This window comes from Lepisosteus oculatus, chromosome 7 (assembly GCF_040954835.1).
Source record: "Lepisosteus oculatus isolate fLepOcu1 chromosome 7, fLepOcu1.hap2, whole genome shotgun sequence".
Taxonomy (NCBI): domain Eukaryota; kingdom Metazoa; phylum Chordata; class Actinopteri; order Semionotiformes; family Lepisosteidae; genus Lepisosteus; species Lepisosteus oculatus.
The window spans coordinates 37,501,829-37,523,386 of record NC_090702.1 but is presented as its reverse complement, the minus strand read 5'-3'; the positions used below and the strand labels follow the sequence as shown (position 1 = coordinate 37,523,386).

Genomic DNA, 21,558 nt, shown 5'->3' with positions numbered 1-21,558 from the left:
CACCCTGTCTGTATTAATCATAGTATTTTGTCTCCTGATTTAATATGGTCACTAGCCATTGCTTGTGAACACCACTGTATTCCAGGACTATATTAAATCTTAATATTATTATATGTTATGTAATTTCCACAATAATTTTCCTTCCACAAATAAAGTTAAAATATTTTAAATAGCACTTACTTTTTCCCTTCAACATTTATTTGACCTTTTTCCAAAATGGTTTCTATATTATTAAGAAAAATGATCACTTTCGCCAGAAAGCCATCTTCATCTCTTTGTATTTGTATGTCATAGTCTGTACCCTGTTTGCTGAAAGTAAACTGGCAAGTTGATTTCACGTGGAAATAGGTGCCATTGAAAGTTTGAATGATTCCACTACCAAATGTTTTGCATACATCTACAAGGAAACAAAAGTATTAATTAATTCATTACATAATGTACTGTAATATACCTAATATTTCACAACGAAATTGAGCATGATAATGTGCTCCATCATAAATGAATGCTTTCTATGTAATTGCTTTCATAAATTGTAATTTAGTTTATTAACTTTCTTAATTCATACAATTTAATTTATTTTTCAGTTGATCCTCATTGATGGATAATCCTTGTTGATGGTTATTCATGAAATAATCTTATTTAATGGAATTTAAATAGTATACAATCCAGAGCAGGGTCTCCTACTCTCTTGTTGAAGAGCCTTAGTCAACAGGTTTTATATAAATCTTAAATCAAGGACATGGGATCACATTAAAATTAATGATGAGCTCAGTTATAGAATGAGAACCTTATCTGGAACGAGACCCATAAAACTATGTAGCTCCACATGACCAAGGTTGTAGACCCTTGATCTGTAGTCAATGATTATTTTAAACCATTTTACATAGGAAACTGGGATTTCTGGACATTTCCTTTATCTTTCATGATTTGATTCCAGCCTGGATCCCTTGTGTGTGGAGTTTGTATATTCTCCCTGTTTTGCGTGGCTCTTGAGTGTTTCATTCCACAGTCCAAACACAAGATGTCTAGGTCACTTGGTGTCGCTAAATTGTGTGTGAGTGAAAGTTTAATTGTTCCTTGTGATAATTACATTGAGACAAATATCATGCATTCGCTCTCTGAAGACCTGTGTTATTCACTGAAGTTATTAATATTATTTTTTCTTCATTTAAGGGAAATGTTTAATCTCAGAAGGTTTATGGATGTTTCATAATTGTTAAATATCCAGAATTTTAATCTAATTTATAAACTGCTCAGCATACAGTTAAAGTCATGATCTGTTATACAATGGTTATCAAGTAACAAGAGCATTTAAATTTTGACACAGCGATGAATATTTTTTTACTTTAGACTACAAATGTAGACAATAAACCTTAAATATGTGATAATACTGGTAAGGAAAAAACTGTAAGATTGTAAGATATAACATATGAAAGATTTATTTAATTCTCAAGATTTTTCTTGAATATATCAATTAATAAATCAATTGGTTATTTAATTTAGTTGGACAAACACTAGGGTATTTGGGGTAACCAGTTGTTCCCTTTATTGGTTACTTAACACTTACCTCAGGTCTTTTGTAGGTGATTAATTTAACTTAAACCTTCAGAATGTGATTTATTAAACCCATGTACTAGAAGATTTAATATTTCTATAAAAAATGTTAATTTTAGTAACAGTTACAAATGATGGTGATAGATCAGTAAGGTTTGAACTGTATAAAGGTGATATACAATATATAAAAAGACCATGGAAAAGTGTTAGAAATCTATAAGATATCTAGTGTTATTATAATTAAGTTATACTTTTCACTTTCCATAGTAAATTATTAATGCCAGTTTTGTACTTATTAATGTTGGTAACATATACTCTCTATAATACTATATGAAAACATTTGTTTTCCTTTTATTCCCATTTCTGAATTCCACAATCAATTGTTGATGAGCAATCGTATATTTGGGAAATTCATGTGACTTTCTAACATAATTAGAAGGCATGTGTTTAGGGTGTTTTATGAAGATGTGCTGATTGGATGCTGTCTGTTATTGGCTTTATGTTGTATGAACTCACCCAACCAAATCCCATGCAACTAGTTGTTATGGCAATAAAGTATTGAACTTGAACTTGATAATTAATATTTTAAAATAATTACCTGAATATACGCCACTGGCAGAAGAGGTTTTGCCTAAAGACAAGAATAAATCAAAACATATTGATGCCAAAACACATTAAAGACAAACACTCAAGCAGAAACAACAGTTCTGTCAATAGGAATGAAAATATACAGCATTATTATTTCATATGGCTGATAGGTAAATGCCAATTGACAGAGTACTAAACAAAAAAAATGCAAAAATGAACATGGTAGGAAGCAGTAATTGTTTTCCTTATTTAATACCTTGGTTAAATTACATTTCCTTAAATTCCTTAATAAATATCCCATGTTCAGATAATTTAGCAGGGTGATGGCAGGTTGACAGTGTTGTGATACAAAATCAATCTATAATCTCTAATGTGAAATTATTAATAAACACCTTAATAGAACACACAGAAGAAAGCATGTAATGCCCAATGAGGAACAGTAATAGGCCATTTTATGATGTTGTTGTAAATTTAACATATTGGTCATGAATTTATTGAACATCAAACACATCAAACATCACACATAAAAAATAATTAGTATTTCTGTTTAGAGACATCAAAGTGATTTAATCAAAAACATGCAAAAGAAGACTGATAGATTAGAGCATCACAAGATGTACTGCAATGTTGTGCTGGTGCAGACACCTTATTCATACACTGTAGAATATAAAAAAGCACACACTAGTTTCATAATCTAAATTCTTAAAATACATCACAACAAAGTTAAATTCAAAATTATTATTAATATTTAAGACATTATTCAATAACTTATGTTTTTATTACTTGGCAAGTTATGTTTAAATCATTTGGTGACATACAGTACAGTACCTGACAGCAGAAATAGCACAGCCACAAGGGTTAGCTCTGAAAGCAGCTTCATCTTCTTAGATGAACAGCACTGACAAAGCCATCAGTTGTTAGCAGTCAAATGAAGCACTGTAACACTTTTATATTCTGATTTTCACCTGTTTTAAATAATATGAGGAACTAAGATTGGTAGACCATAGACTTATCACATCAAAGTGCATTTTACTTACAGACACACCTTTCACGTGGCACTGCATGAACATGTGACATGTAAAATCTTATTTAACAAATTAGTCATGTTTGATATATACAAGTGGGAATAAGAAAAACCAATAATTTAGTTGCTACAAACAGAAGGAAGACATTTTAGCCTAAGCACACTTCAGCAATTGTCATGTAGGTGTTTACTTTAACGTTATAACCATTTCATACCATTTTTAAGTATAATAAAAAAGATATCTTAAATTAAATCATTCTTATGGATGCAATAGATACTACCAATACATTTCTTCATAATAGATTAATTTCCTCATTCTTACTGAAAGTAATATTTGTGTGCATTGTAATGTTACCTATGGGAAGATGTAGAGATATACGTTTTAGAAGTTGCAACCAGGTTCTATAGAGTTTGAATCATATAGGACAGTTCTTTTACTGGCACTTTTATTTTTCTCAATGGTCTCATGGCTTTTGTAATGATCATCTGTTCTTTGTTTTGCTTTTTGTGACACATCAAAGACCAATTTTTGACAGGGATCAATTAAATCAGGTGTCACTTGATTCTCATCTCATTTTAGATTTATATGACTCATCCTTGAATGTTCTTTTCCTAATTTATTCTGATTTTCTGTCTGGTTTAATTTACTTCTCCAGAACACTCAAATTAATACTCTGATTAAGTATTTTATTATTATTATTATTATTATTATTATTATTATTATTATTATTATTATTATTATTATTAAATGGGTATTAGAATATGTAACATATTTCCAATTTTAATATTCATTCATTTTTAGTCTTCAGAAATTTAATATGTAATCCATCATTACATTAGACAAATTGTTTATAATTAAAAGCACATGATTCATAAATTACAAAAACACATTTTTATGTTCCCTTTTTGTCTGAGGAAGATCCTGAAATACTTTTTGATTTTCTTATGTGCAGGTTTGTTTGTATTATCTTTTGTTGAATGTTGTGATATGCACTTTATTTTTTTGTTTCTTTGTATTTTGTTCTTGTAATACTCCTGTATCTCTCTTTTTTCCACTTATACTTTTTTAATTAATACTAAATAAATGAAGCGTGAATTTCCTTGTGTTCTGTGAGCACACCTTTTTTTAGGTATTTAATTATCTACAAATATAGACCAGGAAATCCTGCATCCTGTACCTTGTTTTATTTTTCCTTTTACACTAACAAAACAAAAAAATTAAGCTGACCAAAACTATAGCTATGCTTTTGTTCTTAACTTCACTACAGAGCACTATCACCAACAAAATCTACTTTAAAACTTTATTTTAAGTTTGTGCTTCAAAAAAAAAAGTGCTATACAGTATATACAGTATTTCCCTGACATGTTGTGTTGTAAATATATATTAAATATTTAAGTATACCAAGTTTTGGTTTAACCTGCTTGGTTAAGAGGACAAAGAGACTTGGATGAAAATACTTGGACCCCCCTTCAGAGACTGGACTTAACCAAGAGATAGCTGGAAGGTGGAGATGGGATGGAGGAGTGCATGTAAAATGTAAAAAGAGGTGTTTGAGAGAGATTCCTCTTTAAACAAACACTTAAAAATATTCACTAAAAGGAGTGATTCATACAGTATACTGTACATATCTACTGTATTTTTGCTGCAAGAGTTAACCACCTACTAACACAAGGATGGATGGATGTAACTTGTTCTTCCACTTTATTCTTTTCTCCTCTCCGCTGTTGTCATTTTAACTATTACAACACATTTTGGTGGCAGTGGTCTTAGGAAGGACAGGTTGGGGAGACTAGTTGACTTGCTGACCATTTTATTGCCTTTATCATCACGCCAGGGCTAGTCACAGAGCAAGTAAAGTTAAGAAGGTAGAAAAAGCAGCCATCCTCTGACTGAGGGTTGTTACTTGGTGAAATGGAGGAAAATTGCAGGAAAGGTTGAACCTGAGGTAAAAGAGGAGAGGTCATGGGGATAGTCCAACACCAAGGGATGCAGACTGCTGCACAGCTCCCGCCTCCTCCCCTCAAGTCCCTAGTCTCTGAGGGAAACTTTGAAATTCTGGAGTTGAACTAATTGTAAACTGAAGAGGTCAGTGGTGCTGTACATAAATAAATAAATGTCATCTCCATGTTTTCAGGTATTTCAATGAACAACATTTACAATAAATATGACTTTACCATATACAATTCTGATAAAATTACATTATATATATTTTGTATAAGCAATGCAAAATTTCCAGTCCTTCTTATTTTCTTTTTTATGATGCCTGTTTCATTGGGGTTGTTAATAAATCTAGAGGGCACTGTAAATTCAAGTAAATAATTGCCAATAATATTATCACTTATTTTTATCATACATTTGTTAGAACACTATAGAGTTAAGAACTAACAAGACTGAAAACAATTCCCATTTAATTAATTGCATCCTATAAACCTTTATTCACCTAACAGATTTTGTTTAATTATTATACAGCTTACATTGCTGTATTATTTTCTATTGAAAACCACTGTCTTTCAACCTTCAAACTTTCTTTCAAACTTCCTACCATCATGTGGAATATATTTCCAGAGTTTGTGGCAAAATGGTAAGTAACCTGAGTGTGCATTTGCAGATTTCATGGTTTATACAGTATGGGATAAGAAGCACTTGAAGATAGTGAGGATCCTGGCAAAAGCACTAGTATCTTGTAGCCTGATCTTGTAAAATCTCAGAAGTTAAGGCTGGGAATGCTCTGTAGGGTGACCTCTTAGGAAAACCTGGTTGCTGCTGCAAGTAGTGTTGATTAGTCAGTAGATGGAACTCTTTTTACTCTACACCAGAATTTCCAAGAAAACAATGCCTCAGTATGGTGGGGCTCTGTTCTGTACAAGATGTCAATTCGATTATAATAGATTCAACACAATTCCAAATACTTTATTCATCCCTAAGGGGAGTAATTTAAACTCCATGGAGTGCATATACAACATGTTCTAAATAAAACTAGAAAACAAAAAAATAGTAACAACATGTCCAAGAAAAAAAAAACATTAACAGCAAGAGTCCAATGAAATGATTACAAATGTAACAGTGTAATTTTGCATTGTCCTATACTGCAAAATAAAATAATAGTGAATTCTTTATACATTTAAGAAAGTATTTATGTACGTGTACATTTGTAGAGATGTCACTATATTAAAGCAATCATTATTGATAAAAGTTCTTTGCAGTCATTGTTTTATGTGCCTGCTGGCCTTTGGAACAAAGCTAAATTTTGTAGACACACTATAGACAATGAAAACGTCTATCTAAAGGCAATAGATCATAAAACTGATGAAGAATATGAGATAAGTCTTCTGTCACGATTGTCATCCCTCCTCTAGATTTTTCTAGATATTTTCATTTCTAAAGTTTCTTTACATAACAATGATTTTACTCTGCCTAGTTTCTTTATTAAAACTTGTCAGTTAGCCTTTTCCAAGAAGTGTGTATGATTACAATACGAAAATCTTTTGGGGTGTGTCTTATTATTCTCATCATAATTACAAAGACACATAAATAACTTATTACTAACAATGTTTGTTCTGAAAAACATTAGGAAATCCTGCATCCTGTCCTACAACGTTTTTTATCACTGACACACTTAAAGGGGAACTGCAACACTATTTTATGTTTTGGGGTTAGAAAGAATTGGCATTGGTGAGTGCATTTCATACCACAATGAAAGTAAAATGTACACAGTAACATGTAAAGCCTCCAATTTACATCACAAAAAAGACAAAAATGTCCAAGATTGTGCAGCTTCATATTTTTCTGTTCAGAATGTGGCAACAATTGAGAATGTACCATCAGCCATGTCACCCTGCAACTCATAACTGGCAACCCATTGAAGCTAAGCAGGTGTGAGCTTGGTCAGTACCTGAATGGGAGATTTCCTGGGAAAAACGAATGTTGTTGCTTTGTTGCTGGAAGTAGTGTTAGTGGGAGCAGTAGGGAGTGCTCAACCTATAGTCTGGGTGGGTTCCAATGCCCCAGTATAGTGAGAGGGACACTATACTGTAAAAAGGCGCTGTATTTCTGATGAGATATAAAACCGTGGTCATTAAAAATTCCAATGCATTTCTCAAAAAGAGTAGAGGTAGTACCTCTCAAGGAAAATCAAATTACTTGTTAACTCTGCATGCAGATCACGTTGGAACATTTCCATTGGGAAATGTCTGCAGCACAACCAGTACCTATCTGCTTGCACATTGCATTACATTAGACAGAGACAGTGACTAATAAGAGGAAGGGCCACTTCACATCACATCCAAACTCTTGTTCTCACCCCTGTTGAGACCAAGGGTTTTCGACAACATAGTGACTATCCTGTACTTTCACAAAAATTATGATTTCATGCTTAATTCGGAATTTGTAAAATTCTGCGATACCGTCAATTAATTTAATAACCAGTCTAAGAAAGTGGGACTGCAGTTCCCCTTTAACTTTTTCTCCTTTAAAAACCACATTACACAATATAAAGAAGCTGTGTTGATGTACTTGAAATACTTAATTCCATGTTAACATCTGACGCTGTGATGAGAACTATAGATTTACAAAGAAACAAGACTTTAAATAAGTGACAGTTAGACACATCTAAAAACCTCAGATTCTATCATCATCCGTATGAGTGAAGACCAGCATTGCTGGAGGTAATCCTGTAATACAATGGCGTCCCATCCATTGGAGGATTCACAGTCCCTCAGAACACTTATTACTAGATAGATAGATACTTTATTGATCCCGTGAGGGAAACTGCAGTGCAACAGCAGCTTAACACACACAACACAGCCACAGTGTAACGAATTATATACTAATAGCACAATACATACAATACAATACAAGAGTTACTCACAGTCCGGACAGACAAGAGGAAACTAGAACAGAACAGTACACAGAAAATCATATCACACGTATGAATATAAATATAGATGTAACCATAGATATAAATATAAATATAAATGTATTGCACAGGTCCCTGGCATATATTGCACAAAAGTGGTTGTAAACGGGAAAAAGAAAAAAAAAAAGAAAGAGAACAGATGTAGCAGTAGATGTGTATAAGCGTTTAGTCCAGAAACAGGTCACTGTCGCTGTTGCCTCTGCCAAGACGCAAGGTGGATGCGTTGTACAGTCTTATGGCAGACGGCAAGAATGACCTCCTGTAGCGCTCCCTGTCGCACCGTGGATGAATCAGTCTATTGCTGAACGTGCTCTTCATTCCTGCAAGCCTGTCATAGAGGGGATGGGAGAAGTTGTCCATGATGGCCTCTAGTTTGGACATCATTCTCCTCTCTGCCACTACCTCCAAGGGGTCCAGGTCAGACCCAATGACAGAGCTCGCTCTCCTGATGAGCTTGATCAGCCTTTGGGAATCTACTGCTCTAATCCCAGAGCCCCAGCACACCACTGCGTAGAAAATGGCACTCGCTACCACCGACTGATAAAACATGTGTAGCATCTTACTACACACATTGAAGGACCTGAGCCTCCTCAAGAAGTAAAGTCGGCTCTGTCCGTTCTTATAGATGGCCTCGATGTTCTTAGACCATTCCAGTCTATCGTCGATGTGCACTCCCAGGTACTTGTACGAGTCCACCATCTCCACGCCACTCCCATGGATGTAGACAGGAGTAGGTTTGACCTTTTTCCTCCTGAAATCTACCACCAGTTCCTTTGTCTTTGTAACATTCAGTTCCAAGTGGTTCACCCCACACCACTCCACAAAGCTGCTGACCAGTCCTACTAGTAACCAGGATGAGCTCTGGCACATGAGCCAATGTGCTCTGCAATGGAATTTGCATTTTTTTTTAGTTTTTCAGATAACAATTTTAAAATTGACTTACTATAAGTTACTACCAAGTGTCCAATCAGAACAAAAATATTCAGTACCTCCCAGAATTTTTCATACCCCTCTATGAATGTAGGGATTTTGTTAATTTAAAGGAACCTATTGAAGTGAAAATTAAAGACACACAGTGTAACTGACATTCAGTGTGAAACCATTCCACAGGTGAAAAAGAGCATGTTTGATTGGCTCTGTGGATAATTGGCCACTGTCCTGGATTAATTAAAAATGATATACTGTATATTGGAAACCAGGAGGACAATTTAACATCCGGCAGGAGTAGAAGAGATTGAGTTTTTAGAATGGACTGTAAAGAGTCTAGATAACTCACGTGTGGTCTTTCAGGTCCTGTCTTTTACCACAAGCAGAGAGACTTGTATTTTGTGTGTCAGAGAGGGTCTAATAAAACCGAAAGTGTGATGGAAAGGTTGATTTGAAGAGTGGAAGTATTAAAGTGAGCGTGCTACTGAATGGTTCTGAAGAATGAGTGACTAAACTGTGGACTGCACATGCTTCATCAAAAGGGGACAACTGGTACATACAGGAGCCTGCAGTGGGTTCTGTCCACAAGACTGTGACATACAGTACCACACTTCAATGTACAAGTGTTAAGATGATGACATGGAGTTACATTTTGTGATTTGTGGTGCTTCACTCGGAGCTTACACTCTCATGAAATAGGAACAACCAATAACATGCTGTAGCAGAATGCAAGATTGCATTATTTGTCCATCCATCAAATTTTTAACTGCTTTATCAAATACAAGGTAATGGGGAAGATAGAACCTATACCAGCAAGCAACGGGAGCAAGCAAGTCAGGATACACCCAGTGTCCGTGAGTGCCAGTTCATTGCAGGGCACAGACACAAACACACATATAAGGACCAGTTTTCCCCAGAAGCCAATTAATCTGTTAGGTTATTTTAATGTATTTTAACTGTGAGATAAAACCCATGTGAAAATTGAAAGAACATACAAACACCACACTTGTGGCACCTCAGGAATTGAACCCAGTGCAGCAATGCTGTGAGGTAGCAATGCTATCCACTGTGCCACAGTGCCTTCCTGGATGTCTTATTTAAAAATATATCTGTTAGTCTGTAATTATTATAGCATATCGCAGCATACACTTGTTTTCTAACAATCAAGTTCAAGTTCAAGGAAAATCATTTTTGCAATAAACAACTACCTTCCAAAAAACAAGACTGTGTTACATTTACTCACACCTGTACAAATCCTTTCAGATAAAATACAACAAAAACAAACAAGTAAAATGGAAGCCTCTGGAACCACAGTGTAAATAAAAAATCTAGAAAGTCTAGAAAATCAAGTTAGTAGCCTAACAGCCTGAAACCATTATTCATTATTTAAATTACCTTTCTCTATTTAATGCTGAAGCCCCACTTCAACGGCATTATGAAAAGACATTTCATAATGTCCAACAGTTACTGAAGCGAGCAGCACCAAGAGTACACAAAACCATTTCAAGTTTATTTCATATGCTTATAATTACATCAAACAATCATATCAGTTTAATTCTGTCAGTTACATGCATCTTGGTTATTGTTTAGATTTTAAATCTGTAAGCAAAGAAAAATGTGCACATTTAACAAAATTGTTCCTTCTTACATTTTGTAGCAATAACAGTGTTGTATCAATAGTAGTGTCTTTTGTGTCTTCAGCTACCCACCTGAATCAATAGTAGTATACTGTACAACCAAATATATTTACAAAAGGTACCAGGTGTAGTTTGTGACCCAGCAACATTCTTAATGGAACACAATGGTCTTTGATCAGACAATGTCTGTAAAGTAACTATACACAAAAGTCAGTAGTGACTCATAAAAGAAAATGTATACAAAGTATTTCAAAGTTCCATAAAATAAATGACAATAAAAGTGCATACTTTATGTCGTTTTTCCAGGTATGTATTTACCCTGTACTTCAAAAAGTGAAAAATCTGCTGAATCTGTATCCCAGAAAACAGAAAAGACATGAAATGGAAAAGCCTGTATGCCCTCAACTGGCACATATAAAATCTGTCCCCCCCCCCCCCCCCCACAAACTAGAAGCTAAGAGTTGTGAGGGGTGAACCCCAGACACCTCAGAAACAATAAAGTTGTAAATGAGACCAATTTTTCACTTAAGGAAAATACCACATATCAATGATCTATACTAGAAATAAAAACGGAAGAAAAACTCATTGCTTATTCGGAAAATAAAGATGATCACACGAAACAGTAATGTCTGGAAAAAAAAAAGATTAAATCTACAGCACCAGAATTTCATTAGTAGTCTAATTATTTACATGACACCGTTCATTTGCTGTATGTGTCATGATTGTGGTCCTGCTGCATCTCTAGGCTAGCAGTTGCCCTGGGAAACCCTCAAATTCTCGTGGGGGGTCATGGTTTTCTAGGGCTTGCTGCACATATTGGATCTCTTTCTGGTGATCCACCTTAATTAACAATTATCCCATTCATTACTTAATTTCTCTTTCTCTATTTAATGCAGAAGCCCCAATTCAATGGTGCGTTGTCATTAGAAATTTCACCCATCACGTTAGCACCACTGCTTCCTAATCTCCTGTTCTCCAGGCAGGTGCCTCAGTGGCTTTTCTGGGTGCTCATCTCACCCTGGAATGCAAAGCCCATTTTGCAACCCTTTCCTTGGTTCTCAACACCAGTATTCCACTACAAAGTCAAATACCCATTCTCCCTTGGGCTCAGAAACTGGATTCTGCTCCGAGACCCAGATTCCCAAACATCCTCCTTTCGTCTGGGAGTTTGGCACTAGATTCCACTCCAAAGCCAAGGCTGTCCAGTTCCTGTCAATGGGCCGATTGAGGTTGAGATCTCCAGGCTTGACACTGACCACCCTTTCTTCTCCTTTGAAGGAGTCTGTTCTGATTCAAATCCAGGATTTCACATCATTCTGTACTTCAGCACTCCGTTCCAGTCTGCCTCAACCCCAGTGCAGGACTTCACTCTGCACTACAGGTCCTGTACCTGACTACACAGTGGCTCCTGGCCTGTGCTCTGTAACCCTGGACTCTTTTCACCTGACCTTCTACTGCGGTTCTGTCCCAGTTCCAGGAGGCAACTTCCATCATCCATCAGGACTCCAGAGCTCTCCCCATGCTGCCTTTTTTAACTATGCCTAGCAGCTCCATTTTTGTTCTATAGGGTCCCATCCTCACACTTTAGTTTTATTCTGTTCTCTTTCTGACGACTTTCCAGCTTCTCTTGAGGAGGCTTTTTCTCCTTTTTCAGGGCTCTTTTCCTCACACCTTTGTTTCAGGCTGTCTGGGTATTTTCTTTCTCTTTTTCCCCAGTCATGTTCCAGCTTCCCACCAGAGCCTTGTGCTCCTTCCTAGGAAGCCAGGAATCCTGTTTCCACTCTGATACTTTCAGAACGTCACTCCATTAGCCTGAGCTTCCTGAGGACTCCTAGATTTCGTACACTGACCGGGACTACTCCCTGCAGCTATGCTGACCCAGGGCTCTAAGAATTGAAAGGGAATTTAGGACAGGTCCATTGCCTCCCATCCTTTACAGATATGTCCTCCAGTTGGTCCAGAGAGCACCTAGGTATCCAATTCTATTCACGCCTGGGTGCCTCAATCAGAGAGTTGAACGTGGGAGACCGAGCTGACAGGGCATGCCTGGCTTGGTCTCGAAGGAGAACACCTATAAGGGCGTGTGCCTTTAATTACAAGCTCCTGGGCCCTCTGACTGGACCACGGAGTAGTGGTTTCCTGCCTTTCCAGTTTCAGTGAGAAACCTCCTCTCAGTTAAACATATGGAGCAAAGCACAGCTCTCCTCTGAGGAGTCTCCTTTTCTTTTCCTTATTGCGTGCATCAGTCTGTGGGCTTGCCAGCCTGCATCAGTGGTAACTTAGAGGGCTGTCTCCAGGAACCGTGCGGTCCCCTTCCTACTTGGGGCTTAGTGATTGGTTCAATCCAGAAGCCAAGGGTCCAAGATTCCGGTCAGCGTGCTGGAAAGAGCAGTTTAACTTGGGGCTGGCACTTTATCGTGTCAACTTTTCTCTTTAGTCACCAGGGATGCAGCATCTCCCAGACCATCACAACTCACTTGTTTTCTTTTCTTGCTGACCTGCAGGGGCAATTCTTGTTTTGTCGACCAGCTGTTTTAGTTTTCCATTTTCCATTCTCCTCAGGGGTGGTATTATGGGTCTGTGGCTAAGGATCTGCACCTGTGGCTGGAAGATTTTACAGTATAGACATCTGACAAAGTTATGTCTAAAATAATATTAGGACTGAAGAGGTAAATGTTACAGACATTAGAAGAACTTAAATAAGTCTTCAGAGCCTGATGGTATTTAATCAATGGTGCTTAAGGATATATTACTCAATACTCACTCAGGAAAAGAGTACAGCACTAACAGGAAAATTGCTAGTGTTAACACCCATATATAAATCAGTAAACTAATTAATTAGAGACAACAAGACAGTAAGATAATAAATCTTAATTCTATTAAATGTAAGATTATGGGAACAATAATTAAAATCAATCTATAGAATAATCTTTATGGCAACATAATTCTTAGCTAACTTCTTTGAAAAACAACAGAACAGACAACATCAGAATATGACATAATAATTTTAGATTTTCAGATGCTTGAATTAAAATTCTAAAATTGCTGTCTGTTGGCATTGAATGAAATACAGTCATTTGTTTTGAGAAATGATCAATGGATAAATAAGGGCTGAATACTGGGATGGCACAATTAGTAGTGTACTAAAGGGATAATTTAGAACTCTTCCTATTTTTTATAAAAATGAATATAAATCCTAGTATTTTTTTATTTTGAAGAAATGAAAATCTCCAGAACATCACAACAGGGAAAACCCATATTTTAATAGAACAAAAATGCCAATAGAAAACTCCACAAAATCCAAATCATCAGTTTGTTTGGCTCTTTAATTTTTATATATATATATTATATAGCATATTATACATTTCAAATAGTAAAAAACTTTAAATGTTAAACTGTTGTTTATTTGCAATTGGATGCTCAAGACACATTTCTTCTTAATGGAAATGTCTTCTCATTAAGGTTGAAAGTGCGATTTATGCACATTACTACAATACCTTACCTAGGGAATGCTGTAAAGAAATGAAATTTAGAACCTAAGACAGACCACGAAAGGTATTTAGGTTATTTAAAGCTATAAAAGCTTCTTATCAGCATATAATTATTCTCATGATTCTGAGAGCATTTAATAGATATCAAGAAGTTTCTACCTTACAGATCACTTGGATTGTCTTTTTTTGCATGGGGTGCCTTGTGAATGGTGTACAGTATGCCTTTTTCACCCTGTGCTTGTGTGGCCTTTGTCTGGGTTTCTTTTCACCTCTCAGAATGCCTGTTCTAAGTTTGAATATGGTTCAGTGATGTGCCCTGAAACTCTCTGTACATTCTTGCTTTCTTTGTTTCAGGGACAGGCTTTATTTCCTCACCATTACATGTGGCTTTTAGATGCTGATTGTATGGCTACAAGATGAAAAATGTTTAATTCTCCACATCACCTCCCACTGTAATTTACTGTCTTTGTTCTGTTGAATTTCATATTGTGTGATACTGTATGTAGTCTCTTTCTAGTGTTTACGTATTATTTATTCTGCCCAGTTTACTTTATAAACTTTCAATTAGCCTTTGTTTACCAGTAACTATACTAGTGCTAAAAAAGACCAGGAAAGCTGCTGTCACACCCTCTGCAGCCAGAAGGCGCTCCTTCTCTGTCCTGTCCCTAGTTTCTGGTCTGCTGTCCTTCCTGTCCCTCTCTTTCCCTTGGGCTATATATTTCCGGGTCTTGCACTCTGTCCTCGCTCAGCATTGACGTTCGGATGTCCTGAGACCCGCCTAGCACCAGGGCGCCCCACATCCGCTCCCTGAGGGCATAGGTTTCTATACGGCACTCCTGAACTCTTTGCACTAATGAGCCCGGGCCTTTTTCCCGTCTCGCCGCTACGCATATGGGTCTTTTTCCGCTCTCCTGCTCCCCACGGTTAGTCCCTTTGGACGTCCGTGACAGCTGCATCCTTAACTACAATGTTTATTTCAAAGTTATTGTGAAAACATTTAACTATGTTTTCTTCTAAAACAACTATGTTACACAATGCTAAGATAAACAAAAGCTCTGATGATGTACTTTAAAGATTCTATTCCACATTGGCATATTAAAATATAAAAAATAAACCTCAGGCTACCTGACATTTTGACAAGAACTATAATAATTCAAATATAATAATTCAAAATAAGTGAAAATTAGACTCATCTAAAAACCTCCAATTCTATTATCATCTGTATAAGTGGAGACCAGCATTGCTGAGGGTAATCCCTGTTATATAGAGGCTTCCCATCCAGTGGGGGTTTCACAGTCTCTCAAGCCAAGTAATGCTACAGTAACCAGGTGCTCATGAGTTCAGGCACATGAGCCACTGTGGTCTGGTATGGAATTAATACAGTTCAGCTTTGCATGACTGAGAACTGTCTCTTAGATTTTAGATAAAGTCTGTGACACTGGGAAAAGGAAACGCCTCTAACTTGAAAGCAAAGAGGATGTTTGCTGAGGTCTGATGGGTCAGTGAGCAAAAACAATAGTAACGTTTATCTTGGTATGCCAAGGCAAGTTGTGGATTAATGATTGCAAAGGAACAGGGCAGAAAGACACAGTATAAGTTCACGTTAAGAGCACAGGAGAAGGGGAAGCAGAAGAGAAATGAAAAGAGGAGGAAGAAAGAAACAAGTAGAACAGGGAGAAGAGAGAGGAGTCCAGAGGAGTTGGGACTTGAAGCTTGCACCAGGCAAGAGTCCCAGCTTCTTGGTCATCCCAACCAAACCTGATTGGACCTATTTAAACATTGTTAGAGAGAGCATGCTTTTCTGTGTTTTTAATGAACTTGGGTTTCCTGGGTAAAAGATACCTCAGTTAGAATCATCTTTCCGATTAGGGTGCATCTTATGGATAGGGATATAGGCACCCATTTATTTTATGGCATCCAAGGTGCAGAGAGAGAGAGTTAACTGTAGGTTGTTCTGTATTTAGTTAGAAGGCAGCTCATCTCTTGTGTGGCCTCTGTAGGCATATTAAGAGTTAAGTGTTTAGTAGCAGTTTGGGGTTTTCTGGGTGACCAAAATGTTAGGCCACTGAAACGCCTTGTCTGTAAATACTGTATATAATGCAACTTTGTGTGTTGTGTGTAGTGTAGTTTGTGTTTTGTGATTGTAATAAATGTTTGTTTAACTATGTGTGCCTGGATTATTATCAGTGTACATGTCGGAAATCCAAAGGTTTGTGCAATGGTGCGACAACAATAGCCAAATTGTGAATGTTAATAAAGCAAAATAAATAGTTTTTCATCCCAGAGCAGTTAGTGATCACTCACACGTAGTAATCCACAACAAATCAGTCAGGTTGATTCATATAAGTATTTAGGAATACACACAGACAGTAACATGTGCTGGACTACTCATGTTGAGAGTGTTTGCTCCAAAGTTCAGCAGTGCTTATATTTCTTATATAAGATTAAAAGTGTTTGGGGTTCGACAGGAAATAATGCTACTCTTTTACCATACTGTAAACGAGAGCATTATCAGATATGGTATAACAGTGTGGTTTGGTAATTGATCAGTTCAATTAAGATCGCAATTTACCCATCTCATCCAAACAGCTTTGAAGGACATGGGTGTGAAACAGCACCCCTCCCTGCAGATAATGTTTGAAAATGCCACAATCAAACAGGCAGAAAAAATTACATCAGATCATTCAAACATGTTTCTTCTTTGAAAAACAAAAATGATCACAAAAACGATTGAAAACTATAGCCTGAACAAAAATGCTGATTAAAATCTAAAGTGCATACTAGCCTTACTGTTATTTAAATTACATTTCATTTGCTACCTATAAGGTATACCAAAATTCTAGATAAAAATTCATTAGGATATAAATAATTACCTCTTCAATCAAAGAGTGTCATTCTAATTTTTTCCTGAATTTCTTGTCTCATCTCAGAATGTGTCTGCAAGCTTTGCAATTCAAGAGGAAGGTTCTAGTTCCAGATGTACACAACAGATTTTTAATTTTTTAAATCAGGAAAAGAACTCTCGTGTACTCTAGAATTTACATTAGAAGAACTACATACTGTAACTACACTTTGACAGGAAAGTTGCTAATGCTAACACCCATCCATAAAACCACCACAAAATTACAGACAACAAGACAATAAGATAACAAATCTTACTTCTATAACACATAAAGTTATGGAAACAATAATTAGAATAAAACTATGGAATAATTTTAGAGCAATAGAACTGATCAACATGAATTTACATGTTCACACCTTCTCACACCTGAAGAAGGCTCCATGGCCAAAACGCTGTGTTCTATTTTTTATTTTTCAGCATGAAATAAACCTATTACTTGTCTATTAATTTAGCCTTCAACAAAAGTTACACTAAGATGCCATAAAGCTGACTTGCTTTAGCAGCGCCAGTGACTTAATGCTACATAATAAAAAAGAGGAACAACACCCACAAACAGGATAAAGCAGATCAATGTCTGCTGCATATCAAAGGACAGAACCTAGAGCAAGACAGAGCAGGACAAGTAGTAATTACATATCAAAGAACAGGACAAGCACTCAGATTGTGAAACAAACTTCTTTCTGACTGTATTTAAGAGCTAAGACACCCATGCAGTTTGTCTGTTCTGTGGGGCAGACCCAGCACGTGTTGCTGTACTTATTGAGCTCAATAAAACTGAATCTGCAAGACTGTGTCCTGCTCCTCTGATGAAGAATTTCCCACAACATTAAGCATTTCAGAAAGTAGACAAATAATACAGTATTATGCATATGGCAAGGGTCATTCTTAGCAGTAGGAAAAGACACGTCGTCACCAAGATAACAAAGCAATATGAAAGCAAACCAAATTCTTGGGTAAGCAGCACAAATTGTCAAGGTCTAGGGAATGCAGCCACCAGCTATAAAATGCATTAAATCTGTTCGTACAGGTGTACCCTATTATGTACACTGATATGGTGCAATAAGCAATATGCGATATACTGTAGTCTAGACTTTTGGTTTAGGATTAAAAGCACTTTAGCCTGAAGCTCTTTCTAAAAAATGCATAGATATAACTTAAGAAATCTCCATGGCCCTATACTTTCTGGTGAAGTTTATAACAGTACTGAGTGAAAAAGTCAGAATTCTGTAAATCATATTTCATTCACTAATATTAGCTCAGATATATTAAAGTTGATAAAAATCTAAAGTTTGGTTTGCTGAAATGGGTCCACTGTCAAATACAGTACTTGTCAAATATTTGAGACACAAGCCCTGTTTCCATCTCAAACATCTTAAATCATTCTCCTAGGAAAATCTGAAGTGAGATACACTACACAATGCTTGTATTTAGCTGTTTATTTTAGCAGACCAACATATTTAAAGTGATTAAAATATCACATGATAGAGAAGAAAACATATGTAATATATATCAAGACAATCATACTAAACTGAAATTTAGTATGATTAGTAATTCCAAATGACAAATGTCCCTTTACCGCATTAGTACACTGTAGTCATTATAAAATGTGTAATAAATGACTATAAATACACAGGCTTAAACAATTATGCACAACTGTTTTTGAAAAAAATATATAGCAGCAAATAATTCATATTGATATTTCTTTTTATTCTTTTGCTCCACCTAGTGGTAAATGTTTAATGAGTAACATTAAAGCTTATAGTGAATCATCCCTTATTTGATGCTTGTCTTACTAGTAGGCCAAATTACCATACATTGACATACTATTTCACCAGAAAGCCACAGGCCTAGTGTGACTTCTTGAGACGTCCACACTTAAGAATCATGTCCAGGGTGATTGGAATAACCTTGGAAAGTTATTCTACTATTCTTGTATTTGCATTTGCTTTTATAAGTAATCTGCTTTTCTTTGCTTAAGGAAAATACAGTCCAAAACCACAGTGAGTCTTAAAAATTATCATGCCAGCAGATATCCAACACTGTTTAAACACCATACATGAATATGTATGTATGTTCCAAGATGGCGGCGCACATGGACCAACGGCTTCGTTAGCTCTCAAACAGTGGTGCCTTTTGTTTGTTATTTTTATGTTTTTTGTCGCGTTATTTACTCAAAACACTAAAGCTTACTTCTCCTAAGACCGGAAAACATTACTGGACATCAGAAACAACTGCAGGGATTTCTCCTTTAGTTCGCTCAACCTGGATTACATCAGCTCGTCCATCCTCTACACCGCAGACCCGGAAGCCGCAGAGCCACCTGACCGTGACCGCCAGGAGAGGAGACGGCGCAAGCGCTGCAAGCGCAAACAGAAACGCGGTAAGAGAGCCGGGCTGCAAATAAGACTTAAAGAACAGAGGAACAGACCACCTATACCTAGCCTGTTCCTCGCTAATGTATGGTCCCTATTCAACAAACTGGACGAAATAAAACGCAGGCGCACTACTCGCCAGGAAATAAAAGACAGCTGCACTCTTGTGTTCATGGAAACATGGCTTCACAACAACATACCGGACTCCGCCATTCAGCTGGATGATTTTTTTAACTCTGGTAAAAATAAAGAGGAGGTCTGTGTATTTATGTCAACCAAGCATGGTGCAGAGATACTACAGAAATTGCGATCCACTGCTCACCCGACTTAGAATATTTCTTTGTAAAATGCCGACCCTTCTACCTACCTAGGGAATTCACGTCGGTCATTATTACCGCTGTATACATACCTCCTAACGCTAATGCTAAGGAAGCATTCAAAACGCTATCCAAAGCTATTAGAAAACAAGTATCAGCACACCCTGATGGTGTTTTTATTATTGCAGGTGATTTTAATCAGGGAAATCTGAAATCAGTCCTGCCTAGCTACAACCAACACGTTGACTGCCCCAACAGAGGAAACAACACACTTGACCTTGTTTATACTAATGTACCCGGTGCTTACAAAGCAGTACCTCACCCCCCTCTTGGACAATCTAACCACATCTCCCTGTTCCTACTCCCAGCCTACAGACAACTTCTCAAATACACCAAGGCTCCAGTTATAACTGTGAAAACATGGACCAAAGAGGCAGAATCAATGCTTCAGGACTGTTTTGAGTGCACAGACTGGAGTATGTTCAAAGATGCAGCCTCCCACGGATCCCACACCGATATTAATATGTATGCATCATCAGTCACCAGCTACATCAGCAAATGTGCTGATGATGTGGCGAGCGTTAAAAAGATACTCCCGAATCAAAAACCTTGGATGAACACTGAGATCCACTCCGTGCTCAAAGCCTGAGATGCAGCCTTCAAATCTGGTAATGAGGAGGAACTGAGAATGGCAAAAAATTAAGAGCTGGCATAAAATCTGCCAAGAAACAGTACAAATCCCAGATAGATATCTTCTGTCCTATTTATATACTGTACTGCACCTGAGTGACTAATGAGAAACACTTTTCATTATACTATGCACCTGTGTAAGTATAATGACAATAAAGTTGAATTGAATTGAATTGAATTGAATGTGAGTAGATGATCATGACCTGACATCTTTGTCGGTATGTTTTTATGATCAGTTTTGTGATGTGGAACTGTACTCACCTTGGGAGGGGATTGACTTTTCCCTTTGTTTATCATTTCCCTTTCTGTCCTTGATAGTATTTTAGGAGAATTCAACATTCAAAATTCACAATTCCAGGCCAAAGTACTCCACTGCACCTTTCCTTTCTGGTTATATCCATTCTCTTAACTTTTCTCTATTTCATCCAGTCTAAGTTCATTAATGTCTATAAGGAAAAGAAAAATGTATAATTAGAAGTATACTTTTTAACTGTACACTAGGTTTTGATTTAAGTAGTATCAACTAACTTTGACATTATTTTTTTAATTGGCATATTTCTATTGTTGATGTTCTTGTTTATTATATATTATAACAGATGGTGGGTTATAAAAATGGTGAATAACAGGAAATTGACCAAGTGGATGAATCAATAAGTAAAATAAATCATCATAACCCCCAGCTTGTAATTGATTTTGCCAAGAATGTACCTGAGTAGTTGGAATAGTTGCATTAATTATTTGTGCTCTGGCACAACTTTCATGAAAAAAGTAATAATTCAGGCACACTTGGTCAAACAAGTATTAAGTAACAATGACATTGACACACTACATTACATACAACATTAAGGGAGAAAGAGGGGAATTTCGAAAAGAGGAGAGGAGAAACCCCAAGAAGTTTCAGTCACTAAAGTACAGTGATTATCGAGGTCCACCACAATTCAAGAAATCTCTTCAGGAAAAATCGGTTCAAATGCCCCGACCATGGAAAGAAATCCGTAGATGCTTCAAGTGTCATTAAGAGGGACATTTAGGTAGCCATTGTCCCAACTTGTGTGAACCTACGCAAGTGGACACCAGAGAGAAAGCAAAGTGTAACTACCGCATAACTACCGCATTCCCTCCTGAGAGGATCCCCACATT

General features: G+C 36.6%; 1 protein-coding gene across 1 annotated transcript in view; it reads right to left on the bottom strand.

Annotated features, from left to right (window-relative positions):
* Nucleotides 1-407, bottom strand: part of LOC102690310 (mucin-2-like) — a gene marked incomplete at its 5' end in the record, with an annotated part of 77,325 nt that extends 76,918 nt beyond the window's left edge. The window contains one exon of the mRNA XM_069192471.1: nucleotides 181-407. Coding sequence (XP_069048572.1) covers nucleotides 181-407 — 227 coding nt within the window. The remainder of the gene's footprint in view (nucleotides 1-180) is intronic.
* Nucleotides 408-21,558: the final 21,151 nt, after the last annotated feature.